Below are 27,646 nucleotides of genomic sequence, written 5' to 3' on the forward strand. Positions count from 1 at the left end.
ATTATTTAGTTTCCTTACACACCCAGTTGCGGTGTTGTGCCAGCAAGGGTCTAATCGGACTTCAATCCTAGTTGGGGTTGAGTTCGCTGACTACTTGCTCGCGCTCTATGTGCGGTACCGCGGTCCTGTGACGCAACAGGATCGCTTCCTTCACGCTGGGTGAAGTTTAACCCACGTGTGTATACTTATGAGTACCGCCATATAGTCCGTCATTACTTGGCAGCAGGTTCCATCTCTGCACGGTGGACCCCGGGCTGCGAACGCACCATACTCTATCTGTCTTATTATTTGGTGCGGTCCGCTAGCCCTAACAACAGGTTATATTCTCATTTTGTTTTTTACTGGCTTTTGTCTAACAGGAGTAGTTAGCATGGCGCCTTCTTTTGTCTCTCTTTGCATACTTGTCGGACTTTTCTGTCTTCATCCTCCACTGCCTCCCACTAAAAATAATATCTAGATTACGCCAAGGCATCTTGTAGGGTTTTTGAGTTGACCCACATGCTGAATGACAGGATACTTCGGTGGGAATCAAATTATTTCTCGTCTACAGATGGAGTTAGGAGCCCCCCTTGCTTACATTGCGCCCTAGCACGCCCCACGCCCTGTCGTTTATAATTTATGAAACGATAATGATCATTTATTTATTTTATTGCTTTAATTTTACACTGTGGAACTACATGATTACACACAACAGCTGTCACCTAACACAAAGATAAACCTGGTGTTTTCTCTAGAAACCAAACAGATATTTGCTTTTATGCTCTTAACTGCTACAGAAAAGTGTTATCCACATCTGCGCAATATTATTACATTTTAGCTAGGTAACACTTAAGCTTGTACTGTAGTTTTGCTCCACATTGTTCCCCGATTTCTCAATTATGAAAAAGAAGCTTTGATTTCTCTGCCCTTCAGAGGTTGAGTTGGACGGTGATTGTCCAGGATTGAACTCTCTTTTTCTCCATCGGCCGATGAGAGGAGACTGCGAAATTGGTTCAACTATAAAATAAAAATAAATGGAAGAATTAGTTTTATGTGATGACTATGACAAATTAACCAGCCTAGCTGAAGGGGATCTGTCTGATGATCGGCTTATCATCTGTTTCCATTGACAAACTCGACAGAACTGTGACCACATGTAATCAAATATATATGCGTTCTTCAAAAATGTTTATATATCAACTCAATATATAAACTGTTGAATTATGGGCATGCCCCACAACTTTAGAAAAAACATAAACTTATGCACGTTTAATCCAGTCCATTAACCCCTTTACCCCCAAGGGTGGTTTGCACGTTAACGTTCGGGCCAATTTTTTCAATTCTGACCACTGTCCCTTTGTGAGGTTATAACTCTGGAACGCTTCAACGGATCCCAGTGATTCTGACATTGTTTTCTCGTGACATATTGTACTTCATGACAATGGTAAAAATTCTTTGATAGTACCTGCGTTTATTTGTGAAAAAAACGGAAATTTGGCGAAAATTATGAAAATTTTGCAATTTTCCAACTTTGAATTTTTATGCAATTAAATCACAGAGATATGTCACACAAAATACTTAATAAGTAACATTTCCCACATCTCTACTTTACATCAGCACAATTTTGGAACCCAAATTTTTTTTTGTTAGGGAGTTATAAGGGTTAAAATTTGACCAGCAATTTCTCATTTCTACAACACCATTTTTTGTTAGGGACCACATCTCATTTGAAGTCATTTTGAGGGGTCTATATGATAGAAAATACCCAAGTGTGACACCATTCTAAAAACTACACCCCGCAAGGTGCTCAAAACCATATTCAAGAAGTTTATTAACCCTTCTGGTGCTTCACAGGAATTTTTTGAATGTTTAAATAAAAATGAACATTTAACTTTTTTTCACAAAATATTTAATTCAGCTCCAATTTGTTTAATTTTACCAAGGGTAACAGGTGAAAATGGACCCCAAACATTGTTGTACAATTTGTCCTGAGTACGACAATACCCCACATGTGGGGGTAAACCACTGTTTGGGCGCATGGCAGAGCTCAGAAGCGAAGGAGCGCCATTTGACTTTTCAATGCAAAATTGACTGGAATTGAGATGGGACGCCATGTTTCGTTTGGAGAGCCCCTGATGTGCCTAAACATTGAAACCCCCCACAAGTGACACCATTTTGGAAAGTAGACCCCCTAAGGAACTTATCTAGAGGTGTGGTGAGCACTTTGACCCACCAAGTGCTTCACAGAAGTTTATAATGCAGAGCCGTAAAAATAAAACAAAAAAATTTTCCCACAAAAATTATTTTTTTAGCCCCCAGTTTTGTATTTCCCGAGGGTAACAGGAGAAAGTGGACACCAAAATTTGTTGCCCAATTTGTCCTGAGTGCGATGATACACCATATGTGGGGGGAACCACTGTTTGGGCGCATGGGAGGGCTCGGAAGGGAAGGAGCTCCATTTGGAATGCAGGCTTAGATGGAATGGTCTGCAGGTGTCACATTGCATTTGCAGAGCCCCAATGTACAGAAACAGTAGAAACCCCCCACAAGTGACACCATTTTGGAAACTAGACCCCCTAAGGAACTGATCTAGATGTGTTGTGAGAGCTTTGAACCCCCAAGTGTTTCACTACAGTTTGTAACGCAGAGCTGTGAAAATTGAAAAAAAAAATTTTTCCCACAAAAATTATTTTTTAGCCCCCAGTTTTATATTTTCCCAAGGGTAACAGGAGAAATTGGACCCCAAAAGTTGTTGTCCTATTTTTCCTGAGTACACTGATACCCCATATGTTGGGGTAAACCCCTGTTTGGGCACACGGGAGAGCTCGGAAGGGAAGAAGCACTGTTTTACTTTTTCAACGCAGAATTGGCTGGAATTGAGATCGGACGCCATGTCGCGTTTGGAGAGCCCCTGATGTGCCTAAACAGTGGAAACCCCCCAATTATAACTGAAACCCTAATCCAAACACACCCCTAACCCTAATCCCAACAGTAACCCTAACCACACCTCTAACCCTGACACACCCCTAACCCTAATCCCAACCCTATTCCCAACTGTAAATGTAATCTAAACCCTAACCGTAACTTTAGCCCCAACCCTAACTGTAGCCCTAACCCTAGCCCTAACCCTAGCCCTAACCCTAGCCCTAGCCCTAACCCTAACCCTAGCCCTAGCCCTAACCCTAGCCCTAGCCCTAACCCTAGCCCTAACCCTAGTCCTAACCCTAGCCCTAGCCCTAACCTTAGCCCTAACCCTAACCCTAGCCCCAACCCTAGCCCTAACCCTAGCCCTAACCCTAACCCTAACCCTAACCCTAGCCCTAACCCTAACCCTAGCCCTAGCCCAAACCCTAACCCTAGCCCTAGCCCTAACCCTAGCCCTAGCCCTAACCCTAGCCCTAATGAAAAAATGGAAATAAATACATTTTTTTTAATTTTTCCCTAACTAAGGGGGTGATGAAGGGGGTTTGATTTACTTTTATAGCGGGTTTTTTAGCAGATTTTTATGATTGGCAGTTGTCACACACTGAAAGACGCTTTTTATTGCAAAAAAATATTTTTTGCGTTACCACATTTTGAGAGCTATAATTTTTCCATATTTTGGTTCACAGAGTCATGTGAGGTCTTGTTTTTTGCGGGACGAGTTGCGTTTTTATTGGTAACATTTTCAGGCACGTTACATTTTTTGATCGCTTTTTATTCCGATTGTTGTGAGGCAGAATGACCAAAAACCAGCTATTCATGAATTTCTTTTGGGGGAGGCGTTTATACCGTTCCACGTTTGGTAAAATTGATAAATCAGTTTTATTCTTCGGGTCAGTACGATTACAGCGACACCTCATTTATATCATTTTTTTATGTTTTGGCGCTTTTATACGATAAAAACTATTTTATAAAAAAATAATTATTTTTGTATCGCTTTATTCTCAGGACTATAACTTTTTTTTTTTTGCTGATGATGCTGTATAGCGGCTCCTTTTGCATCAATTACTGCATCAATGCTGCATGGCATGGAGGTGATCAGCCTGTGGCACTGCTGAGGGTTTATGGAAGCCCAGGTTGCTTTAATAGCAGCCTTAAGCTCATCTGCATTGTTGGGTCTGGTGTCTCTCATCTTCCTCTTGACAAAACCCCATAGATTCTCTATGGGGTTAAGGTCAGATGAGTTCGCTGGCCAATCAAGCACAGTGATACTATTGTTTTTAAACCAGGTATTGGTACTTTTGTCAGTGTGGACAGGTGTCAAGTTCTGCTGGAGAATTAAATTTCCACCTACAAGAAACTTGTCGGCAGAGGGAAGCATGAAATGCTCTAAAATTTCCTGGTAGACGGCTGCGCTGACTTTGGTCTTGATAAAACACAGTGGACCTATACCATACGACATGGCTCCCCAAACCAAACCATTGATTACCGGTATGTTGATACCCAATTTATAACTTTTGTATGTTTTACTACTTTTTCACAAGAAAAAATAAGTAAAAAACAATCACTTTTTGGTTTGTCACATACTAAGAGTTCTAACATTTTAATTTTTCTGTTTATAGAACTGTACAAGGGCTTGTGTTTTATGCAACGAGCTGTAGTTTTTATTTATACCATTGTGGAATACATATGACCATTTGATCACTTATAATTTTTTTTAGCCAAGATTAACAAAAATGGCACTTTGGGCAAAGTGTTAATATTTTTCTTAACAGCATTCACCATATCTAATGAAAATGGATGCAGTACAGGTTGTTCCGAATGCGGCAATGCCAAATATGTAACATTTTTCGGGGGGTGTTGTATTTTTTTATTTTTACATATAAACCATATTTTTATTGTTATAACTGCAAATTTTATATATTTTTTTAAAAACCGTTAAAATCAATTTATTTTCTTGATAGTTTGAATTGAGTTTTCCTTCCAATGCTAAATTCTTGATTATCGGCCAGTCTCAACGGACCATAAGACATTAAGTAAATGTTCCCTTTTTGTTGTTCTTACCTGGTCAGGGCCAATACTTATTGGCTCTTTGAATATAATCCAGGTGACACACTCATTCAGTGGTGGGTGAGTCAAGGATCCAAAGTAACTCCAGTAGTCCTTTGATGTAGGAAGCAAGGCAGATGGATCAAAGTTGGTAAAAGCTGCTTGTTTGCCCTAAAAAGTGATACAATATTGTGATATAGTATACATTAGTCCAGTGTTCCCCAACTTTGATCCTCAAGAGCCACCAACAGGTCATGTTTTCAGGATTTCCTTAGTATTGCACAGGTGATAATTGCATCATCTGCACAGGCAATAATTCCATCACCTGTGCAATACTAAGGAAATCCTGAAAACATGACCTGTTGGTGGCTCTCAAGGACTGGAGTTGGGGAACACTGCATTAGTCCATCCCAAGAAACATTCCTTATAGAGTTTACATTGTATTTACTGATGTAAATATCCATACAGATAATTTATAATAAGTAGACCATGTAACAAAGAATATCCAAAGCTACAAAGAAAGCAAGATACTCCATGAAGTCTAATTCAAAAACATTAGTGTTATTAATAAACCATCATTTATTAGACTGACAAGTCTCTTGCTTTCTTTGTACATTTTTGTTGGCTACACAATCATCAAATGAAATCATCGATCTTTGTAACATATCCTTATAACATGTTTTTACTAAATGATACCGATTACTACAGATATGGCCTGCAAACATGACTTACTTTTGTTTTAATTTGGCTTAATGCATCCACCACTTTTTGTAAACCAGGATGAGCACTACCCACCTAAGAAAAAAAAAAAAGAATAAAAAATAAAAGAATAAAGTATATTTTCCACAAAATTGAAAATATTATACTGTACGTTGTTTCATAATTTAATCTATGTGAACTTTTTATGCTGCCATTCTCAGTTCGTTACAGGATAAAAAAAAAAGAGCTAAAGAAATTAAGGTAAATGTAAAATAGAAAATATTACCTCCGTTTTCACTGTTACACAAGATGGCAAAATGTTTTCCAAATTACAAATTTAGGGATTCTGATTAAAGAAGCACTCCTCCTCCTCCCATCAAAGTTTTTATCCTAAGAGAATAAAAACTTTGAGGAGAGAAGGAGGAGGGCTTCTTTAAGGGCCATTGACATACACCTGTGTCTTTGGATTTAAGGTACCGTCACACTGAACGATATCATTAACGATATCGTTGCTTTTTGTGACGTAGCAACGATATCGTTAACGAAATCGTTATGCGTGACAGCGACCAACGATCAGGCCCCTGCTGGGAGATCAGGACCTTTTTTTTGGTCGCGGATCACCCGCTGACATCGCTGAATCGGCGTGTGTGACGCCGATCCAGCGATGTCTTCACTGGTAACCAGGGTAAACATCGGGTTACTAAGCGCAGGGCCGCGCTTAGTAACCCGATGTTTACCCTGGTTACCATTGTAAAAGTTAAAAAAAACAAACACTACATACTTACATTCCGGTGTCGGTCCCCCGGCATCAGCTTCCCTGCACTGTGTCAGCGCCGGCCGGCCGTAAAGCAGAGCACAGCGGTGACGTCACTGTTTTTTTTTTTTTACTTTTACAATGGTAACCAGGTTAAACATCGGGTTACTAAGCGCGTCCCTGCGCTTAGTAACCCAATGTTTACCCTGGTTACCCGGGGACTTCGGCATCGCTGGTCGCTGGAGAGCTGTCTGTGTGACAGCTCTCCAGCGACCACACAACGACCTAAACAGCGACGCTGCAGCGATCGGCATCGTTGTCTGTATTGCTGCAGCGTCGCTAAATGTGACGGTACCTTAAGTGTCTAGTGTTCCATGTTTGGTAGCCTCAATTTTCTATACAACTATGTTTCAACTCTCATCCACCACTGCTGGACTCCACTTCATTTTTACAAATTAAGAGGATAAAATCTTTGATGGGAGTGCCTCTTTAAGGCCACATTCACACATTCAGTATTTGGTCAGTATTTTACATCAGTACTTGTTATCCAAAACCAGGAGAGGAACAATCAGAGGAAAAGTATAATAGAAACATGTCACCACTCCTGTATTTTTCCCTCACCCCTGATTTTGGCTTACAAATACTGATGTAAAATAATGACCAAATACTGAACGTGTGATCGTGGCCTAATAATGAATGCCCAGTTACTACATACCTGTAAGTTCTTGCACCTGTGTTACTACCATCTTAACTATATGGGTCCACTGCATCCTGTTAGGCTATGTGCACACGTTGCGGATTAGGCTTAGGAATTTCTGGTGCGGATTCTGCCTCTCCTGGCAGAAAACGCACCTGCAGTTCTCCAGCGTTTTTTGTGCGGTTCCACAGCATTTTTTGTGCATTTTTGCTGCATTTTTTATCCCTGCGGATTTCTATAATGGAATGGGTACAAAAATGCTGCAGATTCACAAAAAAGAGGTGACATGCTACTTCTTTTAAACCGCAGCGTTTCCGCAGCGGATTTTCCGCAAAGTGTGCACAGCATTTTTTTTTTCTCATTGATTTACATTGTACTGTAAATCAATTGCGGATCTGCAGCGTTTCTGCACCTCAAAAAACGCTGCGGATCCGCAGAGAATCCGCAACGTGTGCACATACCTTCAGTGCATTTGTTTAGAGGCCTAGGCAGGTACGGATCTCTGCCTTTTTGTTGTATTTTCGTATTTTTGGAGGATTTTCAAGTCCTCTTTTTGTGCTATTGCTGAGTACATACCTGTAAGAAAACCGTCAGTACAGCACATCCATCACGATTCTTACAGGCCTCAGCAAAACTGGAATATTTTTCTGAGTTCCAGTGGACAAGGTGCAGCTATAATAAAAGTGAAAATAATCTCAAAGTAATAATAATAATCTTTATTTTTACACAGCGCTAACATATTCCGCAGCGCTTTAGAGTTTGCACACATTATCCCCGATAGGGCTCACAATCAATATGTCTTTGGAATGCCCCATCACCAAACCCAACAAATGATCATCGTTTAATTCAATAAACATTTTACAATAACAAACTTGAATCTTTGGCTTAAAAAAAAATGGATTCAAAGAAATTTTAAGTTTTGTCATTTTGCATTTTGTTGGTCATAGCTTTTTATTGTTAGGGTGATGTAGCTGTCCTTGTTTTATGCAACCACGTTTTTTGAGTTGCAGTTTTTTACAATGCTAGTCTGTGGAACATGTATATTAGCATTTCATTTATACATTTGTATTCATTTTTGTTTCTAGAGAAATGCATATGTCGCTGCAGTTTTTATTACTTACTTTTTTTTATAGATGGCTTATTCTAAGGGCTCATGCACATGATCGTATTTTTGATCCCAGAGTGATCCAACAAACATCAGATCGCACTCAGACCAATATTATTCTATGGGGCCGTGCAGATGTCCGATTTTTTTACTGGGAAAAAATCATCGCAGCATGCCCAAATTGATCGCACTCGGCCATGCAAGTCAATGAATCTGTGGGAAACATTGGATGGCACTCGGATGACATCTGAATGCAGTACGATTTCCACGGACTTACAGAATGGAGAAGATGAAGACATTTATTTACTCATCCAAGAGAATCGGATCACTCTATGATCACATTCTGAATAGCGTTTGAGGAGAGTGTGATTTTCAATTCACCGACTAGTAATTAGTGTAAGAAAAACTATGCTGCGTGCAGAATTATTAGGCAAGTTGTATTTTGATCACATGATACTTTTTATACATGTTGTCCTACTCCAAGCTGTTCAATGTCCTACTCCAAGCTGTTCAGGCTTGAGAGCCAACTAATAATTAAGTAAATCAGGTGATGTGCATCTCTGTAATGAGGAGGGCTGTTGTCTAATTACATCAACACCCTATATAAGGTGTGCTTAATTATTAGGCAACTTTCTTTCCTTTGGCAAAATGGGTCAGAAGAGAGATTTGACAGGCTCTGAAAAGTCCAAAATTGTGAGATGTCTTGCAGAGGGATGCAGCAGTGTTGAAATTGCCAAACTTTTGAAGCGTGATCACCGAACAATCAAGCGATTCATGGCAATTAGCCAACAGGGTCGCAAGAAGCATGTTGGGCTAAAAAGGCGCAAAATAACTGCCCATGAATTGAGGAAAATCAAGTGTGAAGCTGCCAAGATGCCCTTTGTAACCAGTGTTGCCATATTTCAGAGCTGCAACGTTACTGGAGTAACAAAAAGCACAAGGTGTGCGATACTCAGGGACATGGCCAAGGTAAGGAAGGCTGAAAAACGACCACCTTTGAACAAGAAACATAAGATAAAATGTCAAGACTGGGCAAGAAGTATCTTAAGACTGACTTTTCAAAGGTTTTTTGGACTGAGGAAATGAGAGTGACTCTTGATGGGCCAGAGGCTGGATCAGTAAAGGGCAGAGAGCTCCACTCCGACTCAGACGCCAGCAAGGTGGAGGTGGGGTACTGGTATGGGCTGGTATCCAAGATGAACTTGTGGGACCTTTTCGGGTTGAGGATGGAGTGAAGTTCAACTCCCAGACCTACTGCCAGTTTCTGGAAGACAACTTCTTCAAGCAGTGGTACAGGAAGAAGTCGGTATCGTTCAAGAAAAACATGATTTTCATGCAGGACAATGCTCCATCACATGCCTCCAACTTACTCCAGAGCGTGGCTGGCCAGTAAAGGTCTCAAAGAATAAAAAATAATGACATGGCCCCCTTGTTCACCTGATCTGAACCCCATAGAGAACCTGTGGTCCCTCATAAAATGTGAGATCTACAGGGAGGGAAAACAGCCCACCTCTCGGACCAGTGTCTGGGAGGCTGTGGTGGCCGCTGCATGCAATGTTGGTCTTAAACAGATCAAGCAGCTGACAGAATCTATGGATGGAGGCTGCCGAGTGTCATCATAAAGAAAGGTGGCTATATTGTCACTCATTTTTTTTGGTTTTGTTTTTGCATGTCAGAAATGTTTATTTCTAAATTTTGTGCAGTTATATTGGTTTACCTGGTGAAAATAAACAAGTGAGATGGGAATGTATTTGGTTTTTATTAAGTTGCCTAATAATTCTGCACAGTAATAGTTACCTGCACAAACAGATTTCCTCCTAAGATAGCCAAATAAAAAAAAAACCACTCCAACTTCCAAAAATATTAAGCTTTGATATTTATGAGTCTGTTGGGTTGATTGAGAACATAGTTGCTGATAGTAAAAATAATCTTCTAAAATACAACTTGCCTAATAATTCTGCACGCAGTGTAGTACATCACTGACTTAAACACTAAATATCAAATGCAGTACTATCTAATATATAATTGCCTAGAATACTACTTCCTGCAATTTGTGCCAACTTCCTGTCCGGAGCTAATGTCCGGAGATAATGTCCGGAGCTAATGTCCGGAGATAAGTGACGTCAACAGTGTCCAGTGTCTGATTGGTTGCCGCCTGCTGCGAGCGACCAATCAGAAACGTGCCGTACTGTGACACACTCCGCCCACCATTTTGGTGTGATTTTTGAATTTTTACCTCACAGCAAGTTTCTACTGCGTGGAGGCGGGCCCAGTGACGTTGCTCTTCAAGCTCCTGCCGAATTTCGTCAAAAAAATGATAATACCATTTACCAAAACTATATATATTTAGTTGTGAAGTGGTTCAGTGACATTTTCACACCAATTTTGAACTTTTGTTTGGTGTTTTCTCCATATACTGCCTATTATTCACTGACTGTTATACTGAGAGACTGCCGTTTATTAACCTCTTCTTTGCCACATTGGGTATATTGCTCTATTATTTGCCACATAAGGACATTGTCCATTATTGCCCAGCAATTTCTCTGCAATATAAACTGCCTATTTATTAATATCTGCATTCCTGCAAAGAACTATTGCCTATTATTAACTGGGTATTTTCCTACTACCTGACACTGCCTCTTATTAACCTGTTGTTTGCCACCACCACGCTAAAAGCTGTTTAGCTTAGCCAACATGAGCTCTAATAGTAAGGATACTAATGACACAGAGCCCAAAGCTGCTGATGGCGCACGTAAGATTAGGTCTGATAGAAAGTATACTAATAATGCAGAGCAAAAAGACGCCGATGCCGCACGTAAGCGCAAACAGCGTGGTAACAAGAGTACAGAGGATAGATGCAAGCGCATGGACACTGTTAAGTATACTAATGACACAGAGTCCAAAGCTGCTGATGGCGCACGTAAGATCAGGTCTGATATAAAGTATGGTAATGATGCAGAGCGAAAAGCCGCCGATGCCGGACGTAAGCGCAAACAGCGTGTTAACAAGAGTACAGAGGATAGATGCAAGTGCCTGGATACTGTTAAGTATACTAATGACACAGAGCCCAAAGCTGCTGATGGCGCATGTAAGATCAGGTCTGATATAAAGTATGGTAATGATGCAGAGCGAAAAGCCGTCGATGCCGCACGTAAGCGCAAACAGCGTGTTAACAAGAGTACAGAGGATAGATGCAAGCGCCTGGATACTGTTAAGTATACTAATGACACAGAGTCCAAAGCTGCTGATGGCGCACGTAAGATCAGGTCTGATATAAAGTATGGTAATGATGCAGAGCGAAAAGCCGCCGATGCTGCACGTAAGCGCAAAGTTGTCGTCTGATGTCTTTCATCCCTCCCCTCATAAGCATGTTCATGGATCCTGTGTAACTGTACCTTAAATAACAAGAATTGTCAAGAGCTGGTGAGTGCAGCCATTTTTTGTTCTTTCTTACTATTATTTATTAATTGTATTATTCTTACATTTGAATAAATAAAGTATATATGGATTCTAGACTCCCGATTCTTTAGAATCGGGCTGCCATCTAGTATTAAAATATAATTTTTATACAAAATATGTTAAAATTAGTAGTAATTAACAAAAATGATCAAATCTAGTGGCCATAATCTCGTCACTCATCTACAGATAATGAAGGGTGTAGATTTTCTCTGCTGGAAGCCCGAAATGACCCTGTGGAGGTTGGCACCCTTCACCTGTGCAGTGGAGACCCTGCTCAGACTGCGACTTACCCTGTCTGACCCTGTAGGCCCCTAAGAGAGAATGTTATATAACAATGATCTCCCATAGTGGAAGAGCTGTGACCCCAGGATTTACACCCCACTGTGATCAAACTCTGATCAAATTCTGATCAGAGTTTGAGGAGAGTGTGATTTGCATAACTTACAGTCCTGTGACTGTGGGCATTGATGATCTAGCCTAAGGATAGGCTATCAATATTAATGTACCCGACAACCCTTTTAATAATGTCATACATGATATTACATTTGATGACACACAGAATACATCTAGACTTTTTTGTATCTTAACATATATTTCCAATAAACATTATTAAAGTGAAATAAAGAATATTTTAAAAGACTTCTTAAAGCTTTCTTCTTTTTTTCTAAAATTAGAGTGTATTGGTAAAAATTTTACCCATTTGCCAAGAAATTATCCTCTGTACTAATAGTACGCGACTGTACTTAGGGCATACCTTAGTATAACCTAGCTAGAGGAATCATTTCTAGGCAGCTGTAGACTCCAGCTTGTGTTGTCTACCCGTGTGTGGTATGGACACTAATCACATCCATAGGCATAAAAAGCTTAAAATTCATATACAGTAGATCAGATATTCTTCATAGTATCTAGAAGAAGTTGTAATTGTAAAATGGGTTACCTCTGCTGAAGATGCCTTTCCATCCACAGTGTGCTCTGATCCAAAATCGTTGGTCGGACCCCAGTGGAAGTGGAACTGGTTCAGCCTGTAGTTTGCATTGAGCGGGCCTCCTTTAACCACTGCATTTACAGTATTTTAACAGTTTTAAGATCGATTAAAAATTGTGCAAATTTTACCAATTTTACCAATGAATCTACAGTTTTTATAAGACACAGTTCTCAGACCTGTCGAAGTCCATGTATGCACGTATACACAGCAGAACTACTGAAATATCTGAACATATGAGATATTTATAAGGAAATCTTGTAAATATGGAAGTGTCCGTCCCTTGGGAACTTCTCTGTAGCATGTTGCTTTGTTGCCCATTTATCACATGCTTACTAAATTTGACACTGACTAAGAATTATCATCTGATTATCTTTCCTGCATCTGATTATCAAAACTTTATACCTCATTCATTCTGAGCTTTAGATCCAATGTCTTACCTGAGATGTCTGTAGCGTCTTCAGAAACTACATGGAATGAATGCCCAATGTTGATGATCGATTTGATAGAAGCTGGACTGTAGTTGATACTAAGAGACTTCAAAGACGCATCAAATTTTGCTTCCTTGCTCCTAATGTCTATCGGAGACTGGAAATTTCCTTGGGCGATAGGATAAACTTTATGCCAATGGTTAGGTCCTGAAATAAAGAATCAATGAATGGAAAACAAATCAAATAAGCAAAGAAAACACAAGACAAAAGGTTTAAACTACACTGGGTTTTGTTTGAAGTCTATAACCATGGAGACAAATAGAATCATAGAATGTTAGAGTTGGAAGAGACCTCCAGGGTCATCGTGTCCAACCTCCTGCTCAATGCAGGATTTACTAAACCATCTCCAACAGATGAATGCAGCCTCTGTTTGAAGACTTCCATTGAAGGAGAACTCACCACCTCCCTTGGCAGCGTGTTCCACTCATTGATCACCCTCATAGTTCGGCATTAGAGCTCTATACCCAAAACTGTAGGATATTTTGAATTGAAACTGGTTCAAAAAGTGTATTAACTCATTAAGTCTGCACTTAGAGCATACGTCACGTCACACAGCTTCATCCTTATGAATGTGCCTACTAGCATTTACCATTATGCACGTCATATCCCCAGGCTGATGCACTCATGGTGACAAGTGTCACAGATCTGCTGCTTCTTCTTCTGGTGATTGGCTTTACCGATTCCAGTTCCCAATATATAGTCGCATCACTAGAGTTTTATGTGTGGGTTTATGTGCACTGTCTCTTCTAAATATGACACAAAGACAATAAAAGATTTTCATGGCTATTTGAAGATTACACAAATTTATGACATTCACTCATAAAAAACAACCTGCAGTGGTGCCATAGATAAATGCACAAAAAGGTATTGTTAGCCTATGACCTTCAATGGTGCTGATTCATGGTCCACAGCTTTCAATTTTACAAAGGCCCCTTCCCTATATACGAACTTGACTAGAGCAAGGTAAGGCAAATAACATTTTTGTGCAGTTTAATGAAAAAAAAATATTTCATAGTAAATCTAATTGTTAGTTCATGGCTCAAACATTCGCAGTGCCGATCATGGACATAGCTTAATAAGATATCAAAGGGAACCTGACAGCTGGTACACGCTGCACGAACCACTAGCAGCTTGTATCAGACATTGACTGCACAATTTCAGCCAGGCATGTTTGATTCTGAATTGCTGCAATGACTCGCTGCCCGCTTACAATGCCTGACGGGTCTCACTCTGTACACGCACGAAGGGAGAGACCTGTCACTCAAGGGTTTAGCCACCTTGTGACCCACCTGTATGGCTAGTTTCTAGTGTGGCTCGGTCCATGGCGGCTTTTAAAGTATGTTTTTCTCTGAAATGTAGTCTGATAAATGCTGTCTGTGGTTAAAAAATATATCAGTTGTCGGGTCCCCTTTAATGAAAACCTCAGTGAAACAATATCTAGTCAAAAGCCATTATGGTTGCTTATGCCTTCATTCAGACATTCACTTTTTTTTTCTCATACCGTGCCTTGAAAAGGTATTCACACCCCGTGAACTTTTCCACATTTTTTTACATCACACCCACACATTTAAATGTATCTTACACCCCAGTCTCAAGACTTGCAGCTTCTAACAGGTTTCCCTCAAGGATTGCACTGCATTTAGCTTTATCCATCTTCCCATCTACTCTGACTACTAACTTTTCTGTACCTACTGAAGAAAATCATCCTGACCAATGAATCGTCTTCCATATGGTAGCTGTATATGCATCACCCGCTAGGGCTGTGGGGTACTCAGAACCATGTCTGTTGTGAATTCTGTTATCGAACTCCCTCCTGTGGTCATGAATGGTACTTCGGCGAGTTCTGTCCATGGACTCCCTCTGGTGGCTGTGAGTGGAGCTGCTGGTTCTGAGGTTCCTTCCACAGGTGACCTAGTTTATTCTTTGGCTGGCTGCTCTATTTAACTCCACTCAGATCGTTACTCCATGCCAGCTGTCAATGTTCTAGTACTGGTTCAGTTCGCTCTTGGATCTTTCTGGTGACCTGTCTACTCCAGCAGAAGCTAAGTCCCTGCTAGTTTATTTGTTGTTCTTTATTTTCTTGTCCAGCTTGCTATCATGATTTTGCCTTGCTAGCTGGAAGCTCTGGGATGCAGAGTGGCACCTCCGCACCGTGAGTCGGTGCGGGGGTCTTTTTGCACACTCTGCGTGGTCTTTTTGTAGTTTTTTCTGCTGACCGCAAAGTTACCTTTTCTATCCTCAGTCTGTTTGGTAAGTCTAGCCTCCCTTTGCTGAAACTTGTTTCATTCCTGTGTTTGTGACTTTCATCTTAACTCACAGTCAATATTTGTGGGGGGCTGCCTTTTTCTTTGTGGAATTTCTCTGAAGCAAGGTAGGCTTTATTTCCTATGTCTAGGGGTAGTTAGCTCTTAGGCTGTGAAGAGGCGTCTAGGCAGAGTTAGGTACGCTCCACGGCTATTTCTAGTGTGTGTGATAGGATTAGGGGTTGCGGTCAGCAGAGCTCCCACTTCCCAGAGCTTGTCCTGTGTTAGTTTAACCATCAGGTCATTCCGGGTGCTCCTAACCACCAGGTCCATAACAGTACAGCTGGCCCAAAGTGTTAATGCATCTCAATAGAGGGAGAAGAGAAGTTCTGAGACCATTTTTTTTCTCTGCAGTGTGTTTTGTCTTTCTTTTCCCCTTAACCTCTGGGTGGTTCAGGACACAGGTGTAGATATGGACATTCAAGGTCTGTCCTCTTCTGTGGATCATCTCACTGCAAGGGTACAAAGCATTCAAGATTTTGTAGTTCAGAATCCGATGTTAGAGCCTAGTATTCCAATTCCTGATTTGTTTTCTGGGGATAGATCTAAATTCCTGAATTTCAAAAATAATTGTAAACTGTTTCTTGCTTTGAAACCCCGCTCCTCTGATGACCCCGTTCGGCAAGTAAAAATCATTATTTCTTTGTTGCGTGGCGACCCTCAAGACTGGGCATTTTCTCTTGCGCCAGGAGATCCTGCATTGCGTGATGTAGATGCGTTTTTTCTCGATGGTCGCTGTTTTTCTCCCGTTTCGATTTTGTGGTTTCATACCTTCCGGGCTCTAAGAATGTGAAGGCTGATGCCCTTTCAAGGAGTTTTGTGCCTGACTCTCCGGGTGTTCCTGAGCCGGCTGGTATTCTCAAAGAGGGGGTAATTTTGTCTGCCATCTCCCCTGATTTGCGGCGGGTGCTGCAGAAATTTCAGGCTGATAGACCTGACCGTTGTCCAGCGAAGAAACTGTTTGTCCCTGATAGATGGACTAGTAGAGTTATCTCTGAGGTTCATTGTTCGGTGTTAGCTGGTCATCCTGGAATCTTTGGTACCAGAGATTTGGTGGCTAGATCCTTTTGGTGGCCTTCCTTGTCACGGGATGTGCGTTCTTTTGTGCAGTCCTGTGGGACTTGTGCTCGGGCTAAGCCCTGCTGTTCTAGTGCCAGTGGGTTGCTTTTGCCCTTGCCGGTTCCGAAGAGGCCCTGGACACATATTTCCATGGATTTTATTTCAGATCTCCCTGTCTCTCAAAGGATGTCGGTCATCTTGGTGGTTTGTGATCGCTTTTCTAAGATGGTCCATTTGGTACCCTTGTCTAAATGGCCTTCCTCCTCTGATTTGGTGCCATTGTTTTTCCAGCATGTGGTTCGTTTGCATGGCATTCCAGAGAACATCGTCTCGGACAGAGGTTCCCAGTTTGTTTCGAGGTTTTGGCGGTCCTTTTGTGCTAAGATGGGCATTGATTTGTCTTTTTCTTCGGCTTTCCATCCTCAGACAAATGGCCAAACCGAACGAACCAATCAGACTTTGGAGATATATCTGAGATGCTTTGTTTCTGCTGATCAGGATGATTGGGTGTCCTTCTTGCCTTTGGCTGAGTTCGCCCTTAATAATCGGCCAGCTCGGCTACTTTGGTTTCGCCTTTTTTCTGTAATTCTGGTTTCCATCCTCGTTTTTCTTCAGGGCAGGTTGAGCCTTCGGACTGTCCTGGTGTGGATTCTGTGGTGGACAGATTGCAGCAAATTTGGACTCACGTAGTGGACAATTTGACATTGTCCCAGGAGAAGGCTCAATGTTTCGCTAACCGCCGTCGCTGTGTTGGTCCCCGACTTCGTGTTGGGGATTTGGTTTGGTTGTCTGTTGTGAATTCTGTTGTCGGGCTCCCTCCTGTGGTCATGAATGGTACTTCGGCTGGTTCTGTCCATGGACTTCCTCTGGTGGGTGTTTCTGAGTTTCACAGGTGACGAGGTTAATTCGTTAGCTGCTGCTCTATCTAACTCCACTTAAATCTTTGCTCCATGCCACCTGTCAATGTTCCAGTATTGGTCTGTTCACTCCTGGATCGTTCTTGTGACCTGTCTTCCCATCAGAAGCTAAGTTCCAGCTTGTATTTCTTTGGTTTGCTATTTTTCTGTCCAGCTTGCTATTTAGTTTCTTGTCTTGCTTGCTGGAAGCTCTGGGACGCAGAGGGAGCGCCTCCGCACCGTGAGTCGGTGCGGAGGGTCTTTTTGCGCCCTCTGCGTGATCTTTTTGTAGGTTTTTGTGCTGACCGCAAAGTAACCTTTCCTATCCTCGGTCTGTTCAGTAAGTCGGGCCTCACTTTGCTAAATCTATTTCATCTCTGTGTTTGTATTTTCATCTTTACTCACAGTCATTATATGTGGGGGGCTGCCTTTTCCTTTGGGGAATTTCTCTGAGGCAAGGTAGGCTTTATTTTTCTATCTTCAGGGCTAGCTAGTTTCTAAGGCTGTGCCGAGTTGCATAGGAAGCGTTAGGCGCAATCCACGGCTATTTCTAGTGTGTTTGATAGGTTTAGGGATTGCGGTCAGCAGAGTTCCCACGTCCCAGAGCTCGTCCTTATTATCAGTAACTATCAGGTCATTCCGTGTGCTCTTAACCACCAGGTCCATTATTGTCCTGACCACCAGGTCATAACAGTACAGGTGGCCCAAAGTACTAATGCATCTCAATAGAGGGATAAGAGAAGTTCTGAGACCATTTTTTTTTCTTTGCAGTGTGTTTTGTCTCTATTTTCCCCTTTACCTCTGGGTGGTTCAGGACACTGGTGTAAACATGGACATTCAAGGTCTGTCCTCTTGGATGGATAATCTCACTACAAGGATACAAAACATTCAAGATTTTGTGGTTCAGAATCCGATGTCAGAGCCTAGGATTCCAATTCCTGATTTGTTTTTTGGTGATAGATCTAAGTTCTTGAATTTCAAAAATAATTGTAAATTGTTTCTTGCCTTGAAACCTCGCTCCTCAGGTGACCCTGTTCAACAAGTAAAGATCATTATTTCTTTGTTACGTGGTGACCCTCAAGACTGGGCATTTTCCCTTGCGCCAGGAGATCCGGCATTGCGTCATGTTGATGCGTTTTTCCTGGCGCTTGGATTGCTTTATGACGAACCTAATTCAGTGGCTCAGGCAGAGAAAATCTTGCTGGCTCTGTGTCAGGGTCAGGATGAAGCGGAGATATATTGTCAGAAGTTTAGAAAGTGGTCTGTGCTCACTCAGTGGAATGAATGTGCCCTGGCAGCAATCTTCAGAAAGGGTCTCTCTGAAGCCCTTAAGGATGTCATGGTGGGGTTTCCCATGCCTGCTGGTCTGAATGAGTCTATGTCCTTGGCCATTCAGATCGATCGACGCTTGCGTGAGCGTAAAGCTGTGCACCATTTGGCGGTAATATCTGAGCATGGGCCTGAGCCTATGCAATGTGATAGGACTTTGACCAGAGCTGAACGGCAAGAACACAGACGTCGGAATGGGCTATGTTTTTACTGTGGTGATTCCACTCATGCTATCTCCGATTGTCCTAAGCGCACTAAGCGGTTCGCTAGGTCTGCCACCATTGGTACGGTACAGTCTAAATTTCTATTGTCTGTTACTCTGATTTGCTCTTTGTCATCCTATTCTGTTATGGCATTTGTGGATTCAGGCGCTGCCCTGAATTTGATGGACTTGGAGTATGCTAGGCGCTGTGGTTTTTTCTTGGAGCCCTTGCAGTATCCTATTCCATTGAGAGGAATTGATGCTACGCCTTTGGCCAAGAATAAGCCTCAGTATTGGACCCAATTGACCACGTTCATGGCTCCTGCACATCAGGAGGATATCCGCTTTCTGGTGTTGCATAATCTGCATGATGTGGTCGTTTTGGTGTTGCCATGGCTGTTATGTTTGCTACTGACAGGTGGTATGAAGGCAATCCAGAAACACAGTGTGCTTAGCGATCAGAGCGCACACAGTGATCTGACAAATACCCAAAAATACAAGAACGAGCTCTGAGACGTGGAAACTCTGTAGACTGCACACCTGATCCTATCCTAAACACAACTAAAAGCGGCTGTGGATTGCGCCTAACAACTACCTAGGCAACTCGGCACAGCCTAAGAAACTAGCTAGCCTGAAGATAGAAAAATAGGCCTGACTTGCCCCAGAGAAATTCCCCAAAGGAAAAGGCAGCCCCCCACATATAATGACTGTGAGTAAGATGAAAAGACAAAACGTAGGGATGAAATAGATTCAGCAAAGTGGGGCCCGATATTCTAGGACAGAGCGAGGACAGTAAAGCGAACTTTGCAGTCTACAAAAAACCCTAAAGCAAAACCACGCAAAGGGGGCAAAAAAAACCCACCGTGCCGAACTAACGGCACGGCGGTACACCCTTTGCGTCTCAGAGCTTCCAGCAAAACAAAAGACAAGCTGGACAGAAAAAAAGCAACAAAAAGCAAAAGGCACTTAGCTATACAGAGCAGCAAGTCACAGGAACAATCAGGAGAAGCTCAGATCCAACACTGAAACATTGACAAGGAGCAAGGATAGCAGCATCAGGCGGAGTTAAGTAATGAAGCAGTTAACGAGCTCACCAGAACACCTGAGGGAGGAAGCTCAGAAGCTGCAGTACCACTTGTGACCACAGGAGTGAATTCAGCCACAGAATTCACAACAGTACCCCCCCCCCCTTGAGGAGGGGTCACCGAACCCTCACCAGAGCCCCCAGGCCGACCAGGATGAGCCGCATGAAAGGCACGAACAAGATCGGAAGCATGAACATCAGAGGCAAAAACCCAGGAATTATCTTCCTGAGCATAACCCTTCCATTTAACCAGATACTGGAGTTTCCGTCTAGAAACACGAGAATCCAAAATCTTCTCCACAATATACTCCAATTCCCCCTCCACCAAAACTGGGGCAGGAGGCTCAACAGATGGAACCATAGGTGCCACGTATCTCCGCAACAACGACCTATGGAATACATTATGTATGGAAAAGGAGTCTGGGAGGGTCAAACGAAAAGACACAGGATTGAGAACCTCAGAAATCCTATACGGACCAATAAAACGAGGTTTAAATTTAGGAGAGGAAACCTTCATAGGAATATGACGAGAAGATAACCAAACCAGATCCCCAACACGAAGTCGGGGACCCACACGGCGTCTGCGATTAGCGAAAAGTTGAGCTTTCTCCTGGGACAAGATCAAATTGTCCACTACCTGAGTCCAGATCTGCTGCAACCTATCCACCACAGAATCCACACCAGGACAGTCCGAAGACTCAACCTGTCCTGAAGAGAAACGAGGATGGAACCCAGAATTGCAAAAAAATGGAGAAACCAAGGTAGCCGAGCTGGCCCGATTATTAAGGGCGAACTCAGCCAACGGCAAAAAGGACACCCAATCATCCTGGTCTGCAGAAACAAAACATCTCAGATATGTTTCCAAGGTCTGATTGGTTCATTCGGTCTGGCCATTAGTCTGAGGATGGAAAGCCGAGGAAAAGGATAGGTCAATGCCCATCCTACCACAAAAGGCTCGCCAAAACCTTGAAACAAACTGGGAACCTCTGTCAGAAACAATATTCTCAGGAATGCCATGCAACCGAACCACATGCTGAAAGAACAAAGGTACCAAATCAGAGGAGGAAGGCAATTTAGCCAAGGGCACCAGATGGACCATTTTAGAAAAGCGATCACAGACCACCCAAATGACTGACATCTTTTGAGAAACGGGAAGGTCAGAAATGAAATCCATCGAAATATGTGTCCAAGGCCTCTTTGGGACCGGCAAGGGCAAAAGCAACCCACTGGCACGAGAACAGCAGGGCTTAGCCCTAGCACAAATCCCACAGGACTGCACAAAAGTACGTACATCCCGTGACAGAGATGGCCACCAGAAGGATCTAGCCACTAACTCTCTGGTACCAAAGATTCCAGGATGACCAGCCAACACCGAACAATGAAGTTCAGAGATAAGTTTATTAGTCCACCTATCAGGGACGAACAGTTTCTCTGCTGGACAACGATCAGGTTTATTCGCCTGAAATTTTTGCAGCACCCGCCGCAAATCAGGGGAGATGGCAGACACAATGACTCCTTCCTTGAGGATACCCGCTGGCTCAGATAAACCCGGAGAGTCGGGCACAAAACTCCTAGACAGAGCATCCGCCTTCACATTTTTAGAGCCCGGAAGGTACGAAATCACAAAGTCGAAGCGAGCAAAAAATAATGACCAACGGGCCTGTCTAGGATTCAAGCGCTTGGCAGACTCGAGATAAGTCAAGTTCTTATGATCAGTCAATACCACCACGCGATGCTTAGCTCCTTCAAGCCAATGACGCCACTCCTCGAATGCCCACTTCATGGCCAGCAACTCTCGATTGCCCACATCATAATTACGCTCAGCGGACGAAAACTTCCTGGAAAAGAAAGCACATGGTTTCATCACTGAGCAATCAGAACCTCTCTGTGACAAAACCGCCCCTGCTCCAATCTCAGAAGCATCAACCTCGACCTGGAACGGAAGAGAAACATCTGGCTGACACAACACAGGGGCAGAACAAAAACGACGCTTCAACTCCTGAAAAGCTTCCACAGCAGCAGAAGACCAATTAACCAAATCAGCACCCTTCTTGGTCAAATCGGTCAATGGTTTGGCAATGCTAGAAAAATTACAGATGAAGCGACGATAAAAATTAGCAAAGCCCAGGAACTTTTGCAGACTTTTCAGAGATGTCGGCTGAATCTAATCTTGGATGGCTTGAACCTTAACTGGATCCATCTCGATAGTAGAAGGGGTAAAGATGAACCCTAAAAATGAAACTTTCTGCACACCGAAGAGACACTTTGATCCCTTCACAAACAAAGAGTTAGCACGCAGGACCTGAAAAACCATTCTGACCTGCTTCACATGAGACTCCCAATCATCTGAGAAGATCAAAATGTCATCCAAGTAAACAATCAGGAATTTATCCAGATACTCACGGAAGATGTCATGCATAAAAGACTGAAACACAGATGGAGCATTGGCAAGTCCGAACGGCATCACTAGATACTCAAAATGACCCTCGGGCGTATTGAATGCAGTTTTCCATTCATCTCCTTGCCTGATTCTCACCAGATTATACGCACCACGAAGATCTATCTTAAGGCCCCTTCACATTTAGCGACGCTGCAGCGATACCGACAACGATCCGAATCGCTGCAGCGTCGCTGTTTGGTCGCTGGAGAGCTGTCACACAGACCGCTCTCCAGCGACCAACGATGCCGGTAACCAGGGTAAACATCGGGTAACTAAGCGCAGGGCCGCGCTTAGTAACCCGATGTTTACCCTGGTTACCATGCTAAAAGTAAAAAAAAACAAACAGTACATACTTACCTACAGCCGTCTGTCCTCCAGCGCTGCGCTCTGCTTCTCTGCTCTCCTCCTGTACTGTCTGGGAGCCGGAAAGCAGAGCGGTGACGTCACCGCTCTGCTTTCCGGCTCACAGCCAGTACAGGAGGAGAGCAGAGCGCAGCGCTGGAGGACAGACAGCTGTAGGTAAGTATGTACTGTTTGTTTTTTTTTACTTTTAGCATGGTAACCAGGGTAAACATCGGGTTACTAAGCGCGGCCCTGCGCTTAGTTACCCGATGTTTACCCTGGTTACCAGTGAAGACATCGCTGGATCGGTGTCACACACGCCGATCCAGCGATGTCTCCAGGGAGTCCAGCGACGAAATAAAGTTCTGGACTTTATTCAGCGACCAACGATCTCCCAGCAGGGGCCTGATCGTTGGTCGCTGTCACACATAACGATTTCATTAACGATATCGTTGCTACGTCACAAATAGCAACGATATCGTTAACAATATCGTTATGTGTGAAGGTACCTTTAGTGAACCAACTAGCCCCCTTAATCCGAGCAAACAAGTCAGATAACAATGGCAAGGGATACTGAAATTTAACAGTGATCTTATTAAGAAGGCGGTAATCAATACACGGTCTCAGCGAACCATCCTTCTTGGCTACAAAGAAGAACCCTGCTCCCAGTGGTGGTGACGATGGGCGAATATGTCCCTTCTCCAGGGATTCCTTCACATAACTGCGCATAGCGGCGTGTTCAGGCACGGATAAATTAAATAATCGACCTTTAGGGAATTTACTACCAGGAATCAAATTGATAGCACAATCACAATCCCTATGCGGAGGTAGAGCATCGGACTTGGGCTCTTCAAATACATCCTGATAATCAGACAAGAACTCTGGGACCTCAGAAGGGGTGGATGACGAAATCGACAAAAATGGAACATCACCATGTACCCCCTGACAACCCCAGCTGGATACCGACATGGAATTCCAATCCAATACTGGATTATGGGTTTGTAACCATGGCAACCCCAACACGACCACATCATGCAGATTATGCAACACCAGAAAGCGAATAACTTCCTGATGTGCAGGAGCCATGCACATGGTCAGCTGGGCCCAGTATTGAGGTTTATTCTTGGCCAAAGGTGTAGCATCAATTCCTCTCAATGGAATAGGACACCGCAAAGGCTCCAAGAAAAACCCACAACGTTTAGCATAATCCAAATCCATCAGATTCAGGGCAGCGCCCGAATCCACAAACGCCATGACAGAAAACGACGACAAAGAGCATATCAAGGTAATGGACAGAAGGAATTTGGACTGTACAGTACCAATGACGGCAGACCTAGCGGACCGCTTAGTGCGCTTAGGACAATCAGAAATAGCATGAGTGGAATCACCACAGTAGAAACACAGACCATTCAGACGTCTGTATTCCTGCCGTTCAACTCTAGTCATAGTCCTATCGCACTGCATAGGCTCAGGTTTAACCTAAGGCAGTACCGCCAAATGGTGCACAGATTTACGCTCGCGCAAGCGTCGACCGATCTGAATGGCCAAAGACAAAGACTCATTCAAACCAGCAGGCATAGGAAATCCCACCATGACATCCTTAAGAGCCTCAGAGAGACCCTTTCTGAACAAAGCTGCCAGCGCAGATTCATTCCACTGAGTGAGTACTGACCATTTCCTAAATTTCTGACAATATACTTCTATATCATCCTGACCCTGGCACAAAGCCAGCAAATTTTTCTCAGCCTGATCCACTGAATTAGGCTCATCGTACAGCAATCCGACCGCCAGGAAAAACGCATCGACACTACTCAATGCAGGGTCTCCTGGCGCAAGAGAAAATGCCCAGTCTTGAGGGTCGCCGCGCAAAAAAGAAATAATAATCAAAACCTGTTGAATAGGATTACCAGAAGAATGAGGTTTCAAGGCCAGAAATAGCTTACAATTATTTTTGAAACTTAGAAACTTAGTTCTATCTCCAAAAAACAAATCAGGAATAGGAATTCTTGGTTCTAACATAGATTTCTGATCAATAGTATCTTGAATTTTTTGTACATTTATAACGAGATTATCCATTGAAGAGCACAGACCCTGAATATCCATGTCCACACCTGTGTCCAGAATCACCCAAATGTCTAGGGGAAAAAAAAAAGTGAACACAGAGCAGAAAAAAAAAAAAATGATGTCAGAACTTTTTCTTTCCCTCTATTGAGAATCATTAGTTTGGCTCCTTGTACTGTTATGTTTGCTAATGACAGGTGGTATGAAGGCAATCCAGAAACACAGTGTGCTTAGCGATCAGAGCGCACACAGTGATCTGACAAATACCCAAAAATACAAGAACGAGCTCTGAGACGTGGAAACTCTGTAGACTGCACACCTGATCCTATCCTAAACACAACTAAAAGCGGCTGTGGATTGCGCCTAACAACTACCTAGGCAACTCGGCACAGCCTAAGAAACTAGCTAGCCTGAAGATAGAAAAATAGGCCTGACTTGGCCCAGAGAAATTCCCCAAAGGAAAAGGCAGCCCCCCACATATAATGACTGTGAGTAAGATGAAAAGACAAAACGTAGGGATGAAATAGATTCAGCAAAGTGGGGCCCGATATTCTAGGACAGAGCGAGGACAGTAAAGCGAACTTTGCAGTCTACAAAAAACCCTAAAGCAAAACCACGCAAAGGGGGCAAAAAAAAACCACCGTGCCGAACTAACGGCACGGCGGTACACCCTTTGCGTCTCAGAGCTTCCAGCAAAACAAAAGACAAGCTGGACAGAAAAAAAGCAACAAAAAGCAAAAGGCACTTAGCTATACAGAGCAGCAGGTCACAGGAACAATCAGGAGAAGCTCAGATCCAACACTAAAACATTGACAAGGAGCAAGGATAGCAGCATCAGGCGGAGTTAAGTAATGAAGCAGTTAACGAGCTCACCAGAACACCTGAGGGAGGAAGCTCAGAAGCTGCAGTACCACTTGTGACCACAGGAGTGAATTCAGCCACAGAATTCACAACACATGGCTACAGGTTCATAATCCAGTATTGGACCGGAAATCTATGTCTGTGTCCAGCTGGGGTTGCCAGGGGGTACATGGCGATGTTCCATTTTTGTCTATTTCGTCTTCCACTCCTTCTGAAGTTCCAGAGTTTTTGTCGGATTGTCGGGATGTATTTGATGAGCCCAAAGCCAGTGCCCTACCTCCTCATAGGGATTGCGATTGTGCAATTAATTTGATTCTTGGTAGTAAGTTTCCTAAGGGCTGATTGTTCAATTTATCTGTGCCAGAACACGCCGCTATGCGGAGTTATATAAAGGAATCCTTGGAGAAAGGCCATATTCGCCCGTCGTCATCACCGTTAGGAGCAGGGTTCTTTTTTGTGGCCAAGAAGGATGGTTCTTTGAGATCTTGTATTGATTACCGCCTTCTTAATAAAATTACAGTCAAATTTCAGTATCCTTTGCCGTTGCTGTCTGATTTGTTTGCTCATATTAAAGGGGCTAGTTGGTTCACCAAGATAGATCTTCGAGGGGCGTATAATCTTGTGCGTATTAAACAAGGTGATGAATGGAAAACAGCATTTAATACGCCCGAGGGCCATTTTGAGTACCTGGTTATGCCATTCGGGCTTTCCAATGCTCCATCAATATTTCAGTCCTTTATGCATGACATCTTCCGAGGGTACCTGGATAAATTCCTGATTGTGTATTTGGATGATATTTTGGTCTTTTCGGATGATTGGGAGTCTCATGTGAAGCAGGTCAGAATGGTGTTCCAGGTCCTTCGTGCGAATTCCTTGTTTGTGAAGGGGTCAAAGTGTCTCTTTGGAGTTCAGAAGGTTTCATTTTTGGGGTTCATTTTTTCCCCTTCTTCTATCGAGATGGACCCTGTTAAAGTCCAGGCCATTTACGATTGGACTCAGCCGACATCTGTGAAGAGCCTGCAAAAGTTCCTGAACTTTGCTAATTTTTATCGGCGCTTCATCGCTAATTTTTCTACTGTTGCTAAACCGTTGACTGATTTGACCAAGAAGGGTGCTGATGTGGTCAATTGGTCTTCTGCGGCTGTAGAGGCTTTTCAGGAGTTGAAGCGTCGTTTTTCTTCTGCCCCTGTGTTGTGCCAGCCAGATGTTTCGCTTCCGTTTCAGGATGAGGTTGATGCTTCTGAGATTGGAGCAGGGGCTGTTTTGTCGCAAAGAAGTTCTGAGGGCTCGGTGATGAAGCCATGTGCTTTCTTTTCTAGAAAGTTTTCGCCTGCTGAGAGTAATTATGATGTTGGTAATTGTGAATTGTTGGCCATGAAGTGGGCATTCGAGGAGTGGCGTCATTGGCTGGAAGGAGCCAAGCATCGCGTGGTGGTCTTGACAGATCACAAGAATTTGACTTATCTTGAGTCTGCCAAACGGTTGAATCCGAGACAGGCTCGATGGTCATTATTTTTCTCCCGTTTTGATTTTGTGGTTTCGTACCTTCCGGGCTCTAAGAATGTGAAGGCTGATGCCCTGTCAAGGAGTTTTGTGCCTGACTCTCCGGGTGTTCCTGAGCCGGCGGGTATTCTCAAAGAGGGGGTCATTTTGTCTGCCATCTCCCCTGATTTGCGGCGGGTGCTGCAAAAATTTCAGGCTGATAGACCTGACCGTTGCCCAGCGGAGAAACTGTTTGTCCCTGATAGATGGACTAGTAGAGTTATCTCTGAGATTCATTGTTCAGTGTTGGCTGGGCATCCTGGAATCTTTGGTACAAGAGATTTGGTGGCTAGATCCTTCTGGTGGCCGTCTTTGTCGCGGGATGTGCGTTCTTTTGTGCAGTCCTGTGGGACTTGTGCTCGGGCTAAGCCCTGCTGTTCTCGTGCCAGT

General features: G+C 43.1%; 1 protein-coding gene across 1 annotated transcript; it reads right to left on the minus strand.

Annotated features, from left to right (window-relative positions):
* Positions 1–632: 632 nt before the first annotated feature.
* On the minus strand, positions 633–13,858 carry LOC138642932 (carbonic anhydrase 1-like). The gene is made up of 7 exons (XM_069731558.1): positions 13,727–13,858; positions 13,087–13,284; positions 12,602–12,720; positions 7,677–7,772; positions 5,683–5,745; positions 4,966–5,121; positions 633–996 (listed from the first exon to the last, which is right to left on the minus strand). The coding sequence occupies exons 1-7, from the start codon at positions 13,761–13,763 to the stop codon at positions 877–879; spliced, it is 789 nt and encodes a 262-aa protein (XP_069587659.1). The 5' UTR covers positions 13,764–13,858; the 3' UTR covers positions 633–876.
* Positions 13,859–27,646: the final 13,788 nt, after the last annotated feature.

The sequence above is a fragment of the Ranitomeya imitator genome, chromosome 6 (assembly GCF_032444005.1).
Source record: "Ranitomeya imitator isolate aRanImi1 chromosome 6, aRanImi1.pri, whole genome shotgun sequence".
NCBI lineage: Eukaryota > Metazoa > Chordata > Amphibia > Anura > Dendrobatidae > Ranitomeya > Ranitomeya imitator.

Coding starts and splice junctions, on each gene's coding strand:
- LOC138642932 (XM_069731558.1), bottom strand. CDS start 13,763: ATGAGTGCATCAGCCTGGGGATATGACGTGCATAATG. Junction 5,746..7,676: donor TACTGACGGTTTTCTTACAG/GTATGTACTCAG, acceptor TTTTTTTCTTAG/GTGGGTAGTGCTCATCCTGG. Junction 997..4,965: donor TAAGTATTGGCCCTGACCAG/GTAAGAACAACA, acceptor TTTATTTTATAG/TTGAACCAATTTCGCAGTCT.